At 41.2% G+C, this 13816-nt stretch overlaps 1 protein-coding gene across 1 annotated transcript; it reads left to right on the plus strand.

Annotated features, from left to right (window-relative positions):
- Nucleotides 1–2670: 2670 nt before the first annotated feature.
- LOC118213231 (MOB kinase activator 1B-like) lies at nucleotides 2671–13816 on the plus strand. The gene is made up of 6 exons (XM_035392028.1): nucleotides 2671–2869; nucleotides 6500–6666; nucleotides 11283–11376; nucleotides 11665–11798; nucleotides 12364–12527; nucleotides 12884–13816. Exons 1-6 carry the CDS (start codon nucleotides 2856–2858, stop codon nucleotides 12959–12961), a joined length of 651 nt encoding a protein of 216 aa, XP_035247919.1. The 5' UTR covers nucleotides 2671–2855; the 3' UTR covers nucleotides 12962–13816.

The raw sequence follows: 13816 nt of genomic DNA on the forward strand, positions 1-13816 counted from the left end.
TATGTTTGTTTGTTTGTATGCATGTATGTACGTATATAAACTTTATGAATATGAATAGAATGACATGTTGATGTTCCTTATTTTGTATCTGGAAAGTGTGGCTTGTTTTTGGTCCACCGCACAGCTAAAAGGTATTTTTTTTATGCACTGCCCGTCTGCCACACTTGGAGATCGTCTTGGAGATCAGTTGGCTGCTGCAAATAACAATTCAGTTGGCTGCTGCAAATAACAATTCAACAACAATCAGTTGCACCACATGGAAAACATGTATCTTTTTAAACAAACAACATTTCCCATTGCATGATATTCAACTTTATATTCTGTCTGTAGAACACGTACAACATACAGTATGTTTGTTTTAAGTTCCTTAGATCCTTACAGTTTATTGAAAGCACACGGAGGAGATAGAATATTACCAGACACAATTCATTGGTTCACTCACCCCAAACAAATGTATCACTTAAATCCCATAGCAACAATCCCACAGCATATCAGACATAGATTGAGAGCACTTTCTTTCTGGTTTCAAATTACAAAAGCCTGCTTATAACCCAATCTCTGGACCATATCAGGTAAGTACTCATCTCTTAAGGATATGTGATGTCATGTGTATGTTAGTGACTGTAAGTAGCACACATTATGCTGACAGTGACTCCAGTGTACATTAAATAAGTAGGACTGATAGTACAATCTGATGTTCTTGTAGTAATCCTCCATTGTTATATTAAATACTCGACAATATAAATTACTTTTTATTTACAAAAAAGGAAGCTTGGTTGTTTCGGTTCATGGTCTTCTGCCATCACTAATGCTGCTTAAACACACATTAAATACGTACTCGTTCAGTTTCTTCGTTATTTGGAAGATGTTCAGAATTATCATTTAATATTTTAGGTTCTGTGTAACGCACTGTTACAAAAAACATCAGTAACTGTCATAAGCAAGCAAGCAATGGATAAGCATTCCTGTTCTAAACCACAATCATGATGTGAACTGCAAGCCAGTCTACTGTCAATCTAAAAATTAATCATGACAAACAAGCATCGAATTCTGTGAATTATGAAATATCAGTATTGTTAGCTTGGATTGATGCCCTTTGTCAAAATGTAGTGTTTTTTAAATTTATTTTTTACTTAATGTTTTTATGTCATAATCTGAAACAGCATAAATATATTATTGTTGAGACAATGACTGACATATGGGCATTTAGGAATTCATGGCCTGAAGCATAAAAATGAATTTAAAGCAGCACCAAATGAACTTGTACAGCAGTGTTATATTTCCAGAGGCTGCAGCTTCCATATTATATATGTAAATATAAGTCTTAGATTGTGCTGGTTCTTCTTTCCTTGACCACTAGTCTGAGGTCACATGAATCATATAAAATTGTTCTAACCACAAATAACCTACATGTATAGTGGTTATAAATGTGACTTATATGTAAAACTGCAGCATAACATCTGTAACTGGTATAACCCTACTACACAAGCTGCTTTGAAGTTGCTTGAAGTATTGCTTTAGACCACAAACCCCCCAATGCCCTTATTTCAGCCATTTCCTGCCTGGTGATCAAAAACTGAGTTTGTATGTCTTTGTATTTTTATTATTATGGTTGTCATTCTGATTATGATTATGATTAAGAAGAAGAGGAAGAAGAGGAGCTACAAGCAGCTACAGAAATCATGCCCAATAAGTATGTCAAATCAGAAATAAATAAAAAAAGAATTTGTCGGAAGTCATGGTTGTGTGGAATTATACATTTTGAACCATAATCCGTGTGACTTATAGTTTATGTCTACTGAAAGGATGTAGTCTGCAGTGTCTGCATGTAAATGCCATCAACTGCACTCAAAATTCAGTTTAATATACTCCTTGCTATTTCATACATAGGCACTATCTTACATTTATCATTTTAACTAATGCAAAATGAATTGACATTGTGTTATATTTTTCAATTGTATAAATCAATATCTATTTATTTTATATACCTTTAGACACAGATTTCAGTGGAAACAGCTAATAATATCCCGCTGAATCCATTTTAAAGTTTTTTGAAGACTGATGCACCCATAGATGATATGATCATAATAGATATCTTGGTGAAAGTACTATATGTACTGTATGTATGACTAAAATATTTGCTGCCACATCAACAGATCTGAACCCGTGCTATTCTTACGATCACCCAATTTATGTACGAAAACGACTATTTGGTTCGAGGGTCACGAATTATGACCACCATTACAACTACTGTTTGAAATGAGCAAAACGATTCAGTCGTCAAAATAGTTACCAAGAATGCAACTGTTCGGTAGTGAAGTCCCAGGGCAATAAAACATGAAATAACTGCAGAAGATCTTATTGCGCCGTTCCACCAAAAAAGAGATCGCTCCCTCTGTAACTAACTTTTCTCTAACAAATGTGATTGAGACCAGTGAATCACATGGCTGTCCTGCATTGACTACTACCATGTACTATTCTGGCGCAGGTAATATTCACCAATTTCAATAATTTAGGTCACTCGTCGCCTAGGGTGTGGACAACAGGCCTACCCAATACAAGTTATATATGGATTTGTCAGTAGGCGGGCTCAATTGTGGGTAGCATGACGTCATGTGCACGATTTTGGTATCGCGAGGTTCGAGACATCTGAGACTTAACAGAGGAAGAAGAAGTTTGGCATTAGCCGTGAAGACTCGGCAAGGAGTGTTGTATGTGAGCGTGTGCTGTTCTTTGTTTTTGTTGTGGCTGCTGTTAAATTATCGTCTTAACTGCTGCTCCCGTTTTGGACATACATTTGGAGTCACAATACGAATCATTCTTGTGTTCTTGGAGAGCCTTTTTCACATTGCAAAATGAGCTTTTTGTTGTAAGTATTGCTGCAAACAGGGTTGTGTCAAGTTCAATTTCTTGCTTCAAGCTGGATGGCTATCATCCGCGAGTGTTTGTCTGCAATATAACACTATGTGTCACTTGTGACAGTGAAGGTAAAATCTAGGATAACGAATGACTTCGCTTCGGCAGTATGCCATGTATTATAATAAGTACGTCGTACTGGTAATTTGACATAGCCAGTGCTAACTACACGTAAAATGTTATCACACTTCTAGAGTGAAACAGTTTACCAGATAGCTTTCGCTTCTAGCTAGCTAGCTAACGTTCGCTGTTAACTAGTGAGTTAGACTAGCTGGTATAGGTCGCAAATTATAGCAAGTGGCTTCACATTTAATATCAGAAGCAGACGGTAATCTGCTAATTCAGTTGGCCATCGAATTTGTGTTTGTCACGACAGTGTTCTCTGTTGGTTCATGATGCTAGCTATCTAAGATGCTAGCTATCTAAGAAGCTAGCTTAATCGATACTCGGACGAATATTGATCAGAAGGGTGAAATGTGAGGTTCCCCGGTGCGTTCTGGAAAGTGTCGCGGGCAAGTTCCATCAGTTTTCCTGAACAGTTGTGGAGTTCAGCCTGCTAACTTGCTACCTCGCTAGGATGCGCTACCTGCAGATTGATTATTGGATGCACTGTTACAAATTACACGTATTCCTTTCTCTTGTGCGTTTAATCTGTAACGTTACCTTTCCATGCCTAAAATACAATGGTCCAACGCATTTCTCAACCATGCACTAACAACACTTGGATCACTTCGTAAATGTAGCTAAATGCTACCATACTGGACTATTAATATTATAATATTTTGGTTGCAAAACTAAATTATTATGAGTCTACCGTAGCCTTTAACAGAAAGCAAGGTAAAATGTCCTTTTAAAGTGAAAAGATGAATTGTGGCATCAGTGTACCATGTGAAAGTCAAACACGGTTACTCTCCTATATTGCAGCAAGCCAAGAACATGGGCTAGACATGGCTCATTCGGCCTATTATTATTATTACCTGAAGGACTAATTGTGGTTACACCCTGGTTAAGTATTTTGTCTGTATCTCGTAAAGGAGGACCACTGCCCTCACACTTTCTTACCATAATATTATGGGAGGGCAGTGCTCTTTTATCATTAATTTCTGCTCCATATAAAATATTTGAATTAAATGTTTAAAAGCAGCTTTGCTGCAGTTCATGAAGTTAACATAATGAGTAGCGTTTATTTTTTCATAAATAGCTCGGACTTGATCCTCTGACAATGTACTATCCTCGCACTCCTCCAGGGAGATATTCCGTGACTCATAAAGAGGTAATTGTTTATACTTGTTTTATATCTAAGCCCAGACTCTGCTGCAGTGCGTTCAAGGCTTCTGTTAAGGCGAACGTCTGTGCGATACTTTCTGTATGTGACCAGGCTTCTTAGCAAAACATGACACGCGTTTTATTGAATACTCTGGTGCAGACTTGGTTATGCTGGTGACCAACCTAATGTTTCATTTCATGTCTTTTATTGTATTCACCAGGAGTGTTAGCTACTTACTGCTGTGCTGTGTCTATAAAACTATAGACATGATTATTATGGTTTGCTTGAAATGAATTTCCCATTCATGATTGTGTATTATAAATCATCCTTTTGATCTGAGTAACCTTCTCCCTGACTGAGGTCTTAATGTAATAATTCAGACGAGAGGGTAGACCCCTGCAACCTTCTGTCTCCCTCATTATGTCACGTGTCGCCCCGGCAACGTGCTCGTCCCATGCTGCATGAGTAAGTGAGATATTATGCAGCATCTGCGGCCCTGTGAGAGGATTAAAGGGCAGTGGCAGCAGCAGGTGTGACGGGGGGGGGGCGGCCTGTGATTGATGGGCCGCTTTAATCAGCAGAGGGGACAGGCCTCCGTTAGCTTACAGTGTGCAGTCTCCATGAGATGCCGAGGTCGGGCCCAGGTGCACTTCGGTCACACGGTGACAAAGGAGGCGACGGGGTGATGCCCACCTGCATATGTAGGGTCACGCCCGGCTTGTACGGTGATCCCTTTGCACTGCTGTAAAGTTACTGGTAAACTGTGGGCTTGTTCGATGCTATGACGTCGCTGATCGGTTTCCTAGTTCTGTGGCACATTAAGCTGTGATAGCGAATTCAGTCAGGAGTGGATGCACACAGTAATATTGTGTGCATAGTACAGACGCATGTGCACACGCACGCACGCACGCAATCCTATCTTGTATCCTGGGGAAAGAGGATGGTGTTGCTCCCCTGTCAAATCATGTTAGGAATTAAGGAGTCCCTTCAGAATATCTATTTTTGTTGAAGAGCCACCACAACGACTGATTTTGACTGTCCTGGACAACTCCTCAGACCTACAAGCACCGAAAGTGGCCTTGAATGTGGATGGTTGATTTTGCACAGCAGTTGAAGCTGGGCCAGCATCTGATGCACTTGTGGTGGGATGGGCCATGGGATGGAAATTTACCTATTTTATTTAAGCATTTATTTCTTGATTTGAACTTAAAAAAAATAACATAACCAAAATAAACATTAAAAGCCAGCTTCAACGCTTCAATGGATTCAACCCATTGTTCCTGTACAATCAAACTCCTTAACGCATTAAGTGCTTTTTATTTATGGTATTCATTGGTAAATTAATTTTTATTCTTTGCTGATTGGCTGGACACCGAAGTATCAGATACGTGGATGTGATTGCATTAAAATGCATTCATTTAAATATGTGTATTGTTGTGGGTCATATTTGTTAGCAGCAGCTGCTAAGTATTTAGTCTTATGTAGTAGGCTACGTATTCTGTGCTTGCATGGTCGTAACAGCAGCCCTGCAAGTTCACACCTGAATGTGGAAACAGCCTGCCTCGCAGTTTCCATGCATTTGTTCCGCGGTGCGTTTAAATGTCACGTTACCTGCACGGACTCGTCTGAAAGCCAGCCCCTGCAGCAGCTCTGTTTGCTGAGAAGAATAGTTTGGCTGTGGCACAGGACGATGCGTTATGAAATTCCCGGCTCAAGAAAAGCTCTGAACAAAGATTGGAACATGAAAAGTCATGATCTGTGGAATGTAGCTTTTAAGGTGTGTCTAATAGCCGGATTCACGCTCAGCAAGGGTTGATCCACACGTGCACACGGGTAAAGCTTGAGTGCACACAAGGTTCACGCTGAACACGAAGGTACTGGGCTTGCTGTAAGTCACCTAACGGTAACGAGCCAAAAGTCAAACAAATTAAAAGTTTTATATGGCTTATAGCTACTCAGTCTGATTAACTGGTACTTTGCTGATGGTTACAGCAAGGGTTGAATCCTAATGAATCCCAACTGTTGATAGTAGTTTTCCCCACTTCTTACTAAATTGCTGTTTTTTTTTTTGTATCATTCAAGAAAGCCTTATGTTGGTGAGACTTGAGAATTTGATATTCTAACCTGGTATTCTAACAAATTTAATGTTGTTTCCAGTGTCAACAATTAGATGAGCACACAAATAATTTGATTGTAGTATCGGTTCTGCTTTCTGTGTCTTTATACGTTTCATTGTGAAAGGTGTACCCAGTGCCGCTTGAGGGAATGCATGCACATAAATCTCTGGTCGCGCTGTCTCTCCTTGCTGTCCCGCAGTGGGAGTCGCTCGTCGAAGACGTTCAAGCCGAAGAAGAACATTCCGGAAGGCTCTCACCAGTACGAGCTGCTGAAGCACGCGGAGGCCACGCTGGGGAGCGGGAACCTGCGCATGGCCGTCATGCTGCCCGACGGCGAGGACCTCAACGAGTGGGTCGCCGTCAACAGTGAGTACGGACCCCCCCGAACTGAAAAAAAAAAACAGCCCGCGCGTTCGCCCGCCTGGCTCTGCGGCGTGGGCCTCTTCGTCCGAGCGCCACTGCTGTGAACTCCGTGAACAGCAGAGCTGCTGTTCGAAAGGGGGAGTTAATGGCTTTTTTTAGGCTGCCTGAAAAATGTGAGTGTACTCGAACCTTTGAACCAAATCAGCTGCTGTGCGGCATCTCGCTCGTTTGGAAATTCTGGCTGTGTTTAAGGTCGGCTTCAGACCTACTGCAGCGTAAATGCAGGTGTTCGTGAAGAGGGAGAGGCTTTAATGTTTCTGTAGTACACAGAAAAAATAATTCTATATGAGGTGGGCTGCCAGTTCATTAGGAAATCGGTTATTTTTTGTCAGAGAAGAACAAAGACTCATGTCTGTTATACAAGGTTTTTTTTTTTCTCAGTTCGGTCTCTCACCATTCTTTGTTTTGTTTTTCCCACAAAACAAATGTGTCAGTCTGATGAGCTGATGAAGCAAATGCACGAGTGCAGCCCTGTTGTGTGAACTGCTTCTGTGTAGAGAATTTGTTTCCCCGAGTGTAAATTGGAAAGGGCTCCACCTACCCCAGCACACAAATCAGTGGTGCTCCATGTAGGCTGCTACTTTCCCAGTTTAGCAAAGATTTGACAAATCTTTCAGGCTGATGAGTCCCATTACCTACACACAGCTATGATTGTTTCTGTTAATGGGGCTTCTGAGTCATTAAAAATGTTCTAAGGAATATCATCCATTTAATGACTATTCATTATCTCATAACCCAGAGGTTTTGCTATACTTTCTGTACTTGTAACAATACAGTGCATTGTAACTCAGTGTGATGTAATTCAAATCTTTGCTTTAGTTTGTCAGTTTGCTGTTGTTTTAATAGATGATTTATGGAGGCCTACTGCCTGATTGGGATTGAGATGTGAGGACTCCTGGTAAGTGCCATAAAGGGACAATCTTTTTGAATTGGGCTCAGACAGTTTATTTTTGCTATAAAAAATGTTGCCTTTGAAGATGTGGTTGGAAGACGTAAGCGAGCTAATTGGTGATTTTAGTAATTTGTTGTTGCTCAGTTGTTAACATTGATCAGCATTCATCCTTTGGCAGGAACATGGTTCCCTGTTTTATTTTTATTTTTTTCCTCCTGTAATATGGAGGTCAGTACATTTGGTGAAAATCCAGTTATAGTGCATTCAGAGAAAAATGCCCTATAACTGAGAAAGTGGTCATCCTTCATTACACGTCGTTAACAGAGCAAAAGAAAAAAAATCAGTAGCCTACTTCGATGGAAGGTGGCATGAGACAAACACATGAGTCGTGTAATTGCTTAGTTAACACATACAGTTCAAACAACACAGTACAAACCAACAACAACAACCCGATATTGGATGTGAGACAAAGATGCCTGTGTGGTTTCAAGTGCGGATGACCAACTTTAATCAGTATGATCTTGAAGAATTTGCAGGCACATGTCCAAGATTCATTCTTTGGTTCTCTGTTTACAATGACCCACTATAACCAGGGGTACATTGCCCTGTGCACATTGCCTGTGTGGATGTGTATAAAGAGAGAATAGGAAAATGATGAGTCTCATTTCTTTAGATGGAAGCTTATCTGTCTGCAGAGGCGATATTACAAGGCCCAGATGATGCTTCGCTTCATTAGGTTTACATTACATTACATTACAGGCATTTAGCAGACGCTCTTATCCAGAGCAACTTACACAACTTTTACATAGCATTTTTACATTGTATCCATTTATACGGCTGGATGCACACTGAAGCAATGCAAGTTAAATACCTTGCTCAAGGGTACAACGGCAGTGTCCTACCTGGGAATCGAACCTATGACCGTTTGGTTACAAGCCCAGTTCCTTACGCTCTGTGCTACACTGCCGCCATGTTTCAGTAAGTTCTACAGTGTCATCAAGGGCCAGTGGTGACTGAAACATGTTTCCGTCTCTTTATTTTTAAGTTTACAAACTGATCTGAGATTGAGAAGGGGGGTGACATCTAGTGCGAGACTGGTGGAGAAATTGATATGGGCCATCTTTGAAAAAGAGCCAAAGTCGAGACTTAATTTCACAGTGGATCATATTGTGACTGTAAATAGAATTGCTCGCTCTAGATAAAAATAACAGCGAATGTTTCAGCCCACAAGTTTTCCTTTATAAAGCAATGCATTGACACTACCCTCCCAGAGGCAGCGTGTTGGACAGTTGATACCCTTAATAGAAGTCCGTCATGTGCAGAAGGACCAGCTAGTAGGCCTGTCGAGATCAGTGCTGTGATTGATTGTTCTGTCAAACCAGCTCTCTCCAATGAGTGCCCAGTAGTCATTGCTGTGTTGTTACATATCTTATCCTTTGTTTTAGGTGAGGCTGTGTAATTTGTCTTAGAACAGCAGCTGGAGAAAGCATATTAACAACAAATGGATGTTTCTTTTTCGGCCGAGGTCATGCTAGGTGAATTCTGCAGCGGTAAAGACCGCAAGTGTGGTTGCGATGGACAGATTTATTAGACACGCAGGACCGTTAATCCCTCTCATGTGCATCCAATTTTTCCCCTTTTCTGCAAATCTTTTTTTCCGTGTTTCTTTTTTCTTGCTCGCAGTACCTTAAGTGAACTTGGTTCTGCAGACCTTTCTTGGTCAAGCAGACAAACTATACATCTTATTCCCATTTTATTTTTTGCATTCGGAAACAGTAAATATGTTCTGCTTGCTTATAGATATGTTTGTATAATTTCCTAAAACTCAATTTCTGAAAGTTACCATGTATTAATTAATTCTTCTCCATTGACAATTAGGGGGCTGAATTTAATTTAGATTTAGGTACTGGGAAGAGTTCACATTGCATAAATGAAGGCAGCGGATGCTGGATGTGGGTTTTTAGTACTTTGGGCAAGAGAGGAGAGATGTGAATGTTCAAGAGTGAACCGTGTAGACAATGAAGACTTTGCACTTCTTGTAGTTGAGCAGCACCCTCAGTGCTGTATTTTGTTTCGCAACAGAGTTTGGCATCAGTGAGATGTTGCCTTTCGCTTGAAATTTCCACCACGGGGAACTGTTTCAAAGCGGCCATGTGCATTTTCTCCCTTGAATGACAAATGTGAATTTTAGGTTCCCCCCCCCCTCATTGTTCTCTCTCGTCACCCGGGCCCAGTGTCAAGGCTTTGTTTGCTCTTTTGCATCAAGACAAATGACCGTGGAAAAGCGTGTCAGCCCATTTCATTTCCCCTGAGCCCACTTGGGACGCACAGAGCACCAGACAGCAGTCATCAGTTCATGTGCCACGAGCAAATGCGGCTAAGGCAAGCAATCCAGAGGCCTATTAATTATGGGTAATTCTCAATAGGTCTCATGTTCTTCTTCTTCTATGAAATGGTGGATGTAAAGTAAAAAATGACTTCCTCGCTCTGTGGCTGTGGAGTGTGTGCTCCTGTAATGTGTGGTGTCGATGCCAGACTTTTCCCCCAGCAGCACTTTGTTCTGTGCTCTCACTGATAGGTTGAGAATGGAAGGAGGCCGTCTCAAGGTCACGCAGTGTGAAAAGACACCCAGAATGCAGTTCACCCTACTTGTTAACACCAGCGTACCTCATCCTCACCCACCCGTTTGCACGTTCCCTCTGAATTTGACTGAAATAGAGTGTTTTTCAAGACCTATTGATGTTCATCCAGCCAAACGCATCTCATTGGTAACGGACTGATAATTGTTTTCAGAGGGCAGTCCGGGATGCTCTTAACAAGTGACATGCTACTTTTCAATATTCACATTGTTGGTTTTGAATCATTTCAAGCAGCAGTACTCGAAACATGTCACATGCAAAAGAAGCTTTTCTCAAGGGACTGTTAAATGAAATTTCAGGTTCCCCATCTGTATGATACAACCTTTTTTTAAAATCATTTCCAAGGGTGCTGAGTAGCTCTGCTGAAAGATCTATTAGTTCGCCGAAATTGCTTTGTGTAAGGCCGTCTCCTGCTCAGTTTAACCCATAAATCAAAGCTGTGTTCCTCTTCTCTTGCAGCTTTACTCCATGAAGGTGTTTGCCTAGCCTGCAGTGTTTTAATGACTTCATAAATGTATATTAAGTTTGGGCCTACATCATGGCGCTGTAAATGATCCAATCCAAGTGGCTGTTAAGACGGCCTCCGGGGACTTTGGTTTCATTTAAAACAATTTAGCCCTTATTTTGCATTCTTAAACAAACCGTTTGCCTAAAAAAAAGTTTTTAGGTCTCATTGTCTCTGTGTGCTGGTATATATTTTAGCTCTTTTTGAAAATTCCACCGACAGATTTTCAGTGCTAACCCAGCATTGGATGTATCCAGAGTGATAGTAGGTGTAATGTCTCCTTGCTTTGGAACTTTGGGATGAACTGTAAGGCCACAGCCTGGAGCCAACGTAAGGCCCGTGTCCTGCGACAGACCGGGCGGGGCCTTTAGACCCTGGAATCACGCCTTCGCTCCGAGTGAGGAACCCGGCTGGTGCCTACGGTCATTCCGTTGTTTCTCCAGTACGTAACACGCGGGGGTTTGTTACGCTGTGAAGCGTTTGAGCCACCGTAGTTACGCGCGCCTGTGTTTTCCTTTCCTAGCTGTGGATTTCTTCAACCAGATCAATATGCTCTACGGGACTATCACTGACTTCTGCACCGAGGAGAGCTGCCCGGTGATGTCAGCCGGGCCCAAGTAAGGGATCCGATTGTCTTTGTGTGTTCACGTGTGTATGTGTGCACGTGTGTGTTCACGTGTGTGTTCACGTGTGTGTTAATGTGTGTGTGTGCATGTGTGTGTGGGGTCTGGTACACGCATATGCCTTAAGCGACAACTAAGATTTATTTAATTGCATGCTATTCCCGCTTATCTTATTTTTCCTTGCTAATAGACATGTTTTTGAAATAAAGTTTCATTTTCGAATGTGTATTTTTTTATTTATTTTTTAAAAAGAATTTAACATCTATTTATCTTCCTTTGTAGGTATGAGTACCACTGGGCTGATGGCACCAACATAAAAAAGCCAATCAAGTGTTCCGCACCAAAGTATATTGATTATTTGATGACCTGGGTGCAGGATCAGCTGGATGACGAGACTCTCTTCCCATCAAAAATAGGTAGGGCCGGTTTTCTCCTCTTTGATTTTGGTCCCTGGTGTACATTCAACTAGACGGCATTATTGAAGGACCGTCTGAAATTGATCTTCCCTTCCGACTATTGATTTTATTTATCTAATTTATTTCCTTAAATTAGTACAGATAAGGCATTTTATTCCCTTGATGTGATTAGATGTTCAGAATTTCCCTTCTGATTAAAACCACTGGCTGATCTTTAGATTTCTCATGAATATTGCTGTGTAGTTTTCTCACTCAAAGCCCAGTGATTTATTAGGCTGGCTTAGCTTGTAAGAGCTGAATAATTGTTGTGGGGTTCCAGAATTATCTGTGATGGGGTTGGGGGGGACACACCATGTGACACAGTCCATCGGGAGGCCTACTCTCAGCGTACATCATGAACTTCCCTGTACGCTGTTTGATTCCTTCCCATGGTCCTTTTACCAACTCTGATCCCTTCTTTATCCGCTGTTGTAACACTCTCTGCTTTCCTCTTGTCTGAATGAAGTGAAAGGGAAAAAGGATTGTGACCTCATATCCTCCCGCTGTACCTGTATCCTTACCTTAGGTGTCCCGTTCCCCAAGAACTTCATGTCCGTTGCCAAAACCATCCTGAAGCGCCTGTTCCGGGTGTACGCCCACATATACCACCAGCACTTTGACGCGGTCATCCAGCTGCAGGAAGAGGCCCACCTGAACACGTCATTCAAGCACTTCATTTTCTTTGTTCAGGTGCGTGTGCTTCACAGTGCCTTCGTTTGGTCATTAAAATGTTCTCAGTACTGCTGGAGGAAAGAGTCCTGGCATGTGCCTGGCCATAAGCCTCAGTTAAATGCATGTTTTATTGGTTTACTAAGAAAAAATGTTTGTAGTAAATGTCCCCTGATCTAACAAGAGTTTCATTAAGTTTGAAAAGGATAAAGGAGAAAGATGGACAAAGATTGTTTTTATATTTAGCACAATTTCAAGCTGACTCATGTACATGACTTAAGCACTAATACGTCTCTGTGTCTCTATTTTGAAATTCTTGAAGGTCCCCCGATTGCTTTGTGTGTGGTGCGTAATTATTATCTTTGTCTTTTTTCCAGGAATTTAACCTGATAGACAGAAAGGAACTGGTCCCGCTCCAGGAATTGATTGAAAAACTGACCTCCAAGGACAGATAAATAGACTCGGAAGAATATGTTCATCCGACAAACCTCCTCTAGTTTCCCTTTGTCTCATACAGAAAACCTGGCTTTGCTATATGTGCTACAGTGTGTGATAACGTTAAGGGAACATTTCTTAGAAAGTTAGGGATAAGGCAGCTTTTGATTCTTTGCAACGTGATGACGGCAGATCTTATTGTAGGTGAGTGACTTTGACTGGGTTAACTTTTACATTGCTGGGTGAATTATAGCCATGTTCCACTGATGTTCTAAACCCTTCTCAAGATTTCAAGACATTCAAGTGCCTATAATGGTTTTCCTCAACACTGTAACAAATCTACTGAACATTGACAACATCCACTATATAGGTTTTTCAAATACTTAAAACAATATAGATGGTTTACACCTATTGTTGTTTTGTCTGTACACATTCTGCTGTATAACTGACTTGCCTTTGGGGAGTTTATTAGATGGTACTTTTGTAGAGGTTGGGGAGTTTCCAAATGTACATTTGTACACATTAAGGACATGATTAGTAATGCATGTGCCAGCTTTGGTAGGACAGAGATCCCCTTGTTTTTATCCTTTTTAGATACAGCATGATAACGAAGATTGTCGGTCAGATGGTGAAGTCTGATGAGGAGTTGGAGACCGTTCAGTATTATGTGCAAGCGATAAAGCTTGAAATGTACAACTTTCAAAGAGCTATAATCTGGCGATTTATGTACTAGGACTTCTGTAGTTCAATACACAAGTCTTTGAATGTTCTATAAAAAGTTTGCTTGATGCGCTGATGGATGGCTCATCCTGTAAAGGCACCGTTTCAGCATGTGTGGAATCCCCACAGTCTAATTAGGTGCTGATTGGCCCTGC

The sequence above is a fragment of the Anguilla anguilla genome, chromosome 14 (assembly GCF_013347855.1).
Source record: "Anguilla anguilla isolate fAngAng1 chromosome 14, fAngAng1.pri, whole genome shotgun sequence".
NCBI classification, from domain to species: Eukaryota; Metazoa; Chordata; class Actinopteri; order Anguilliformes; family Anguillidae; genus Anguilla; species Anguilla anguilla.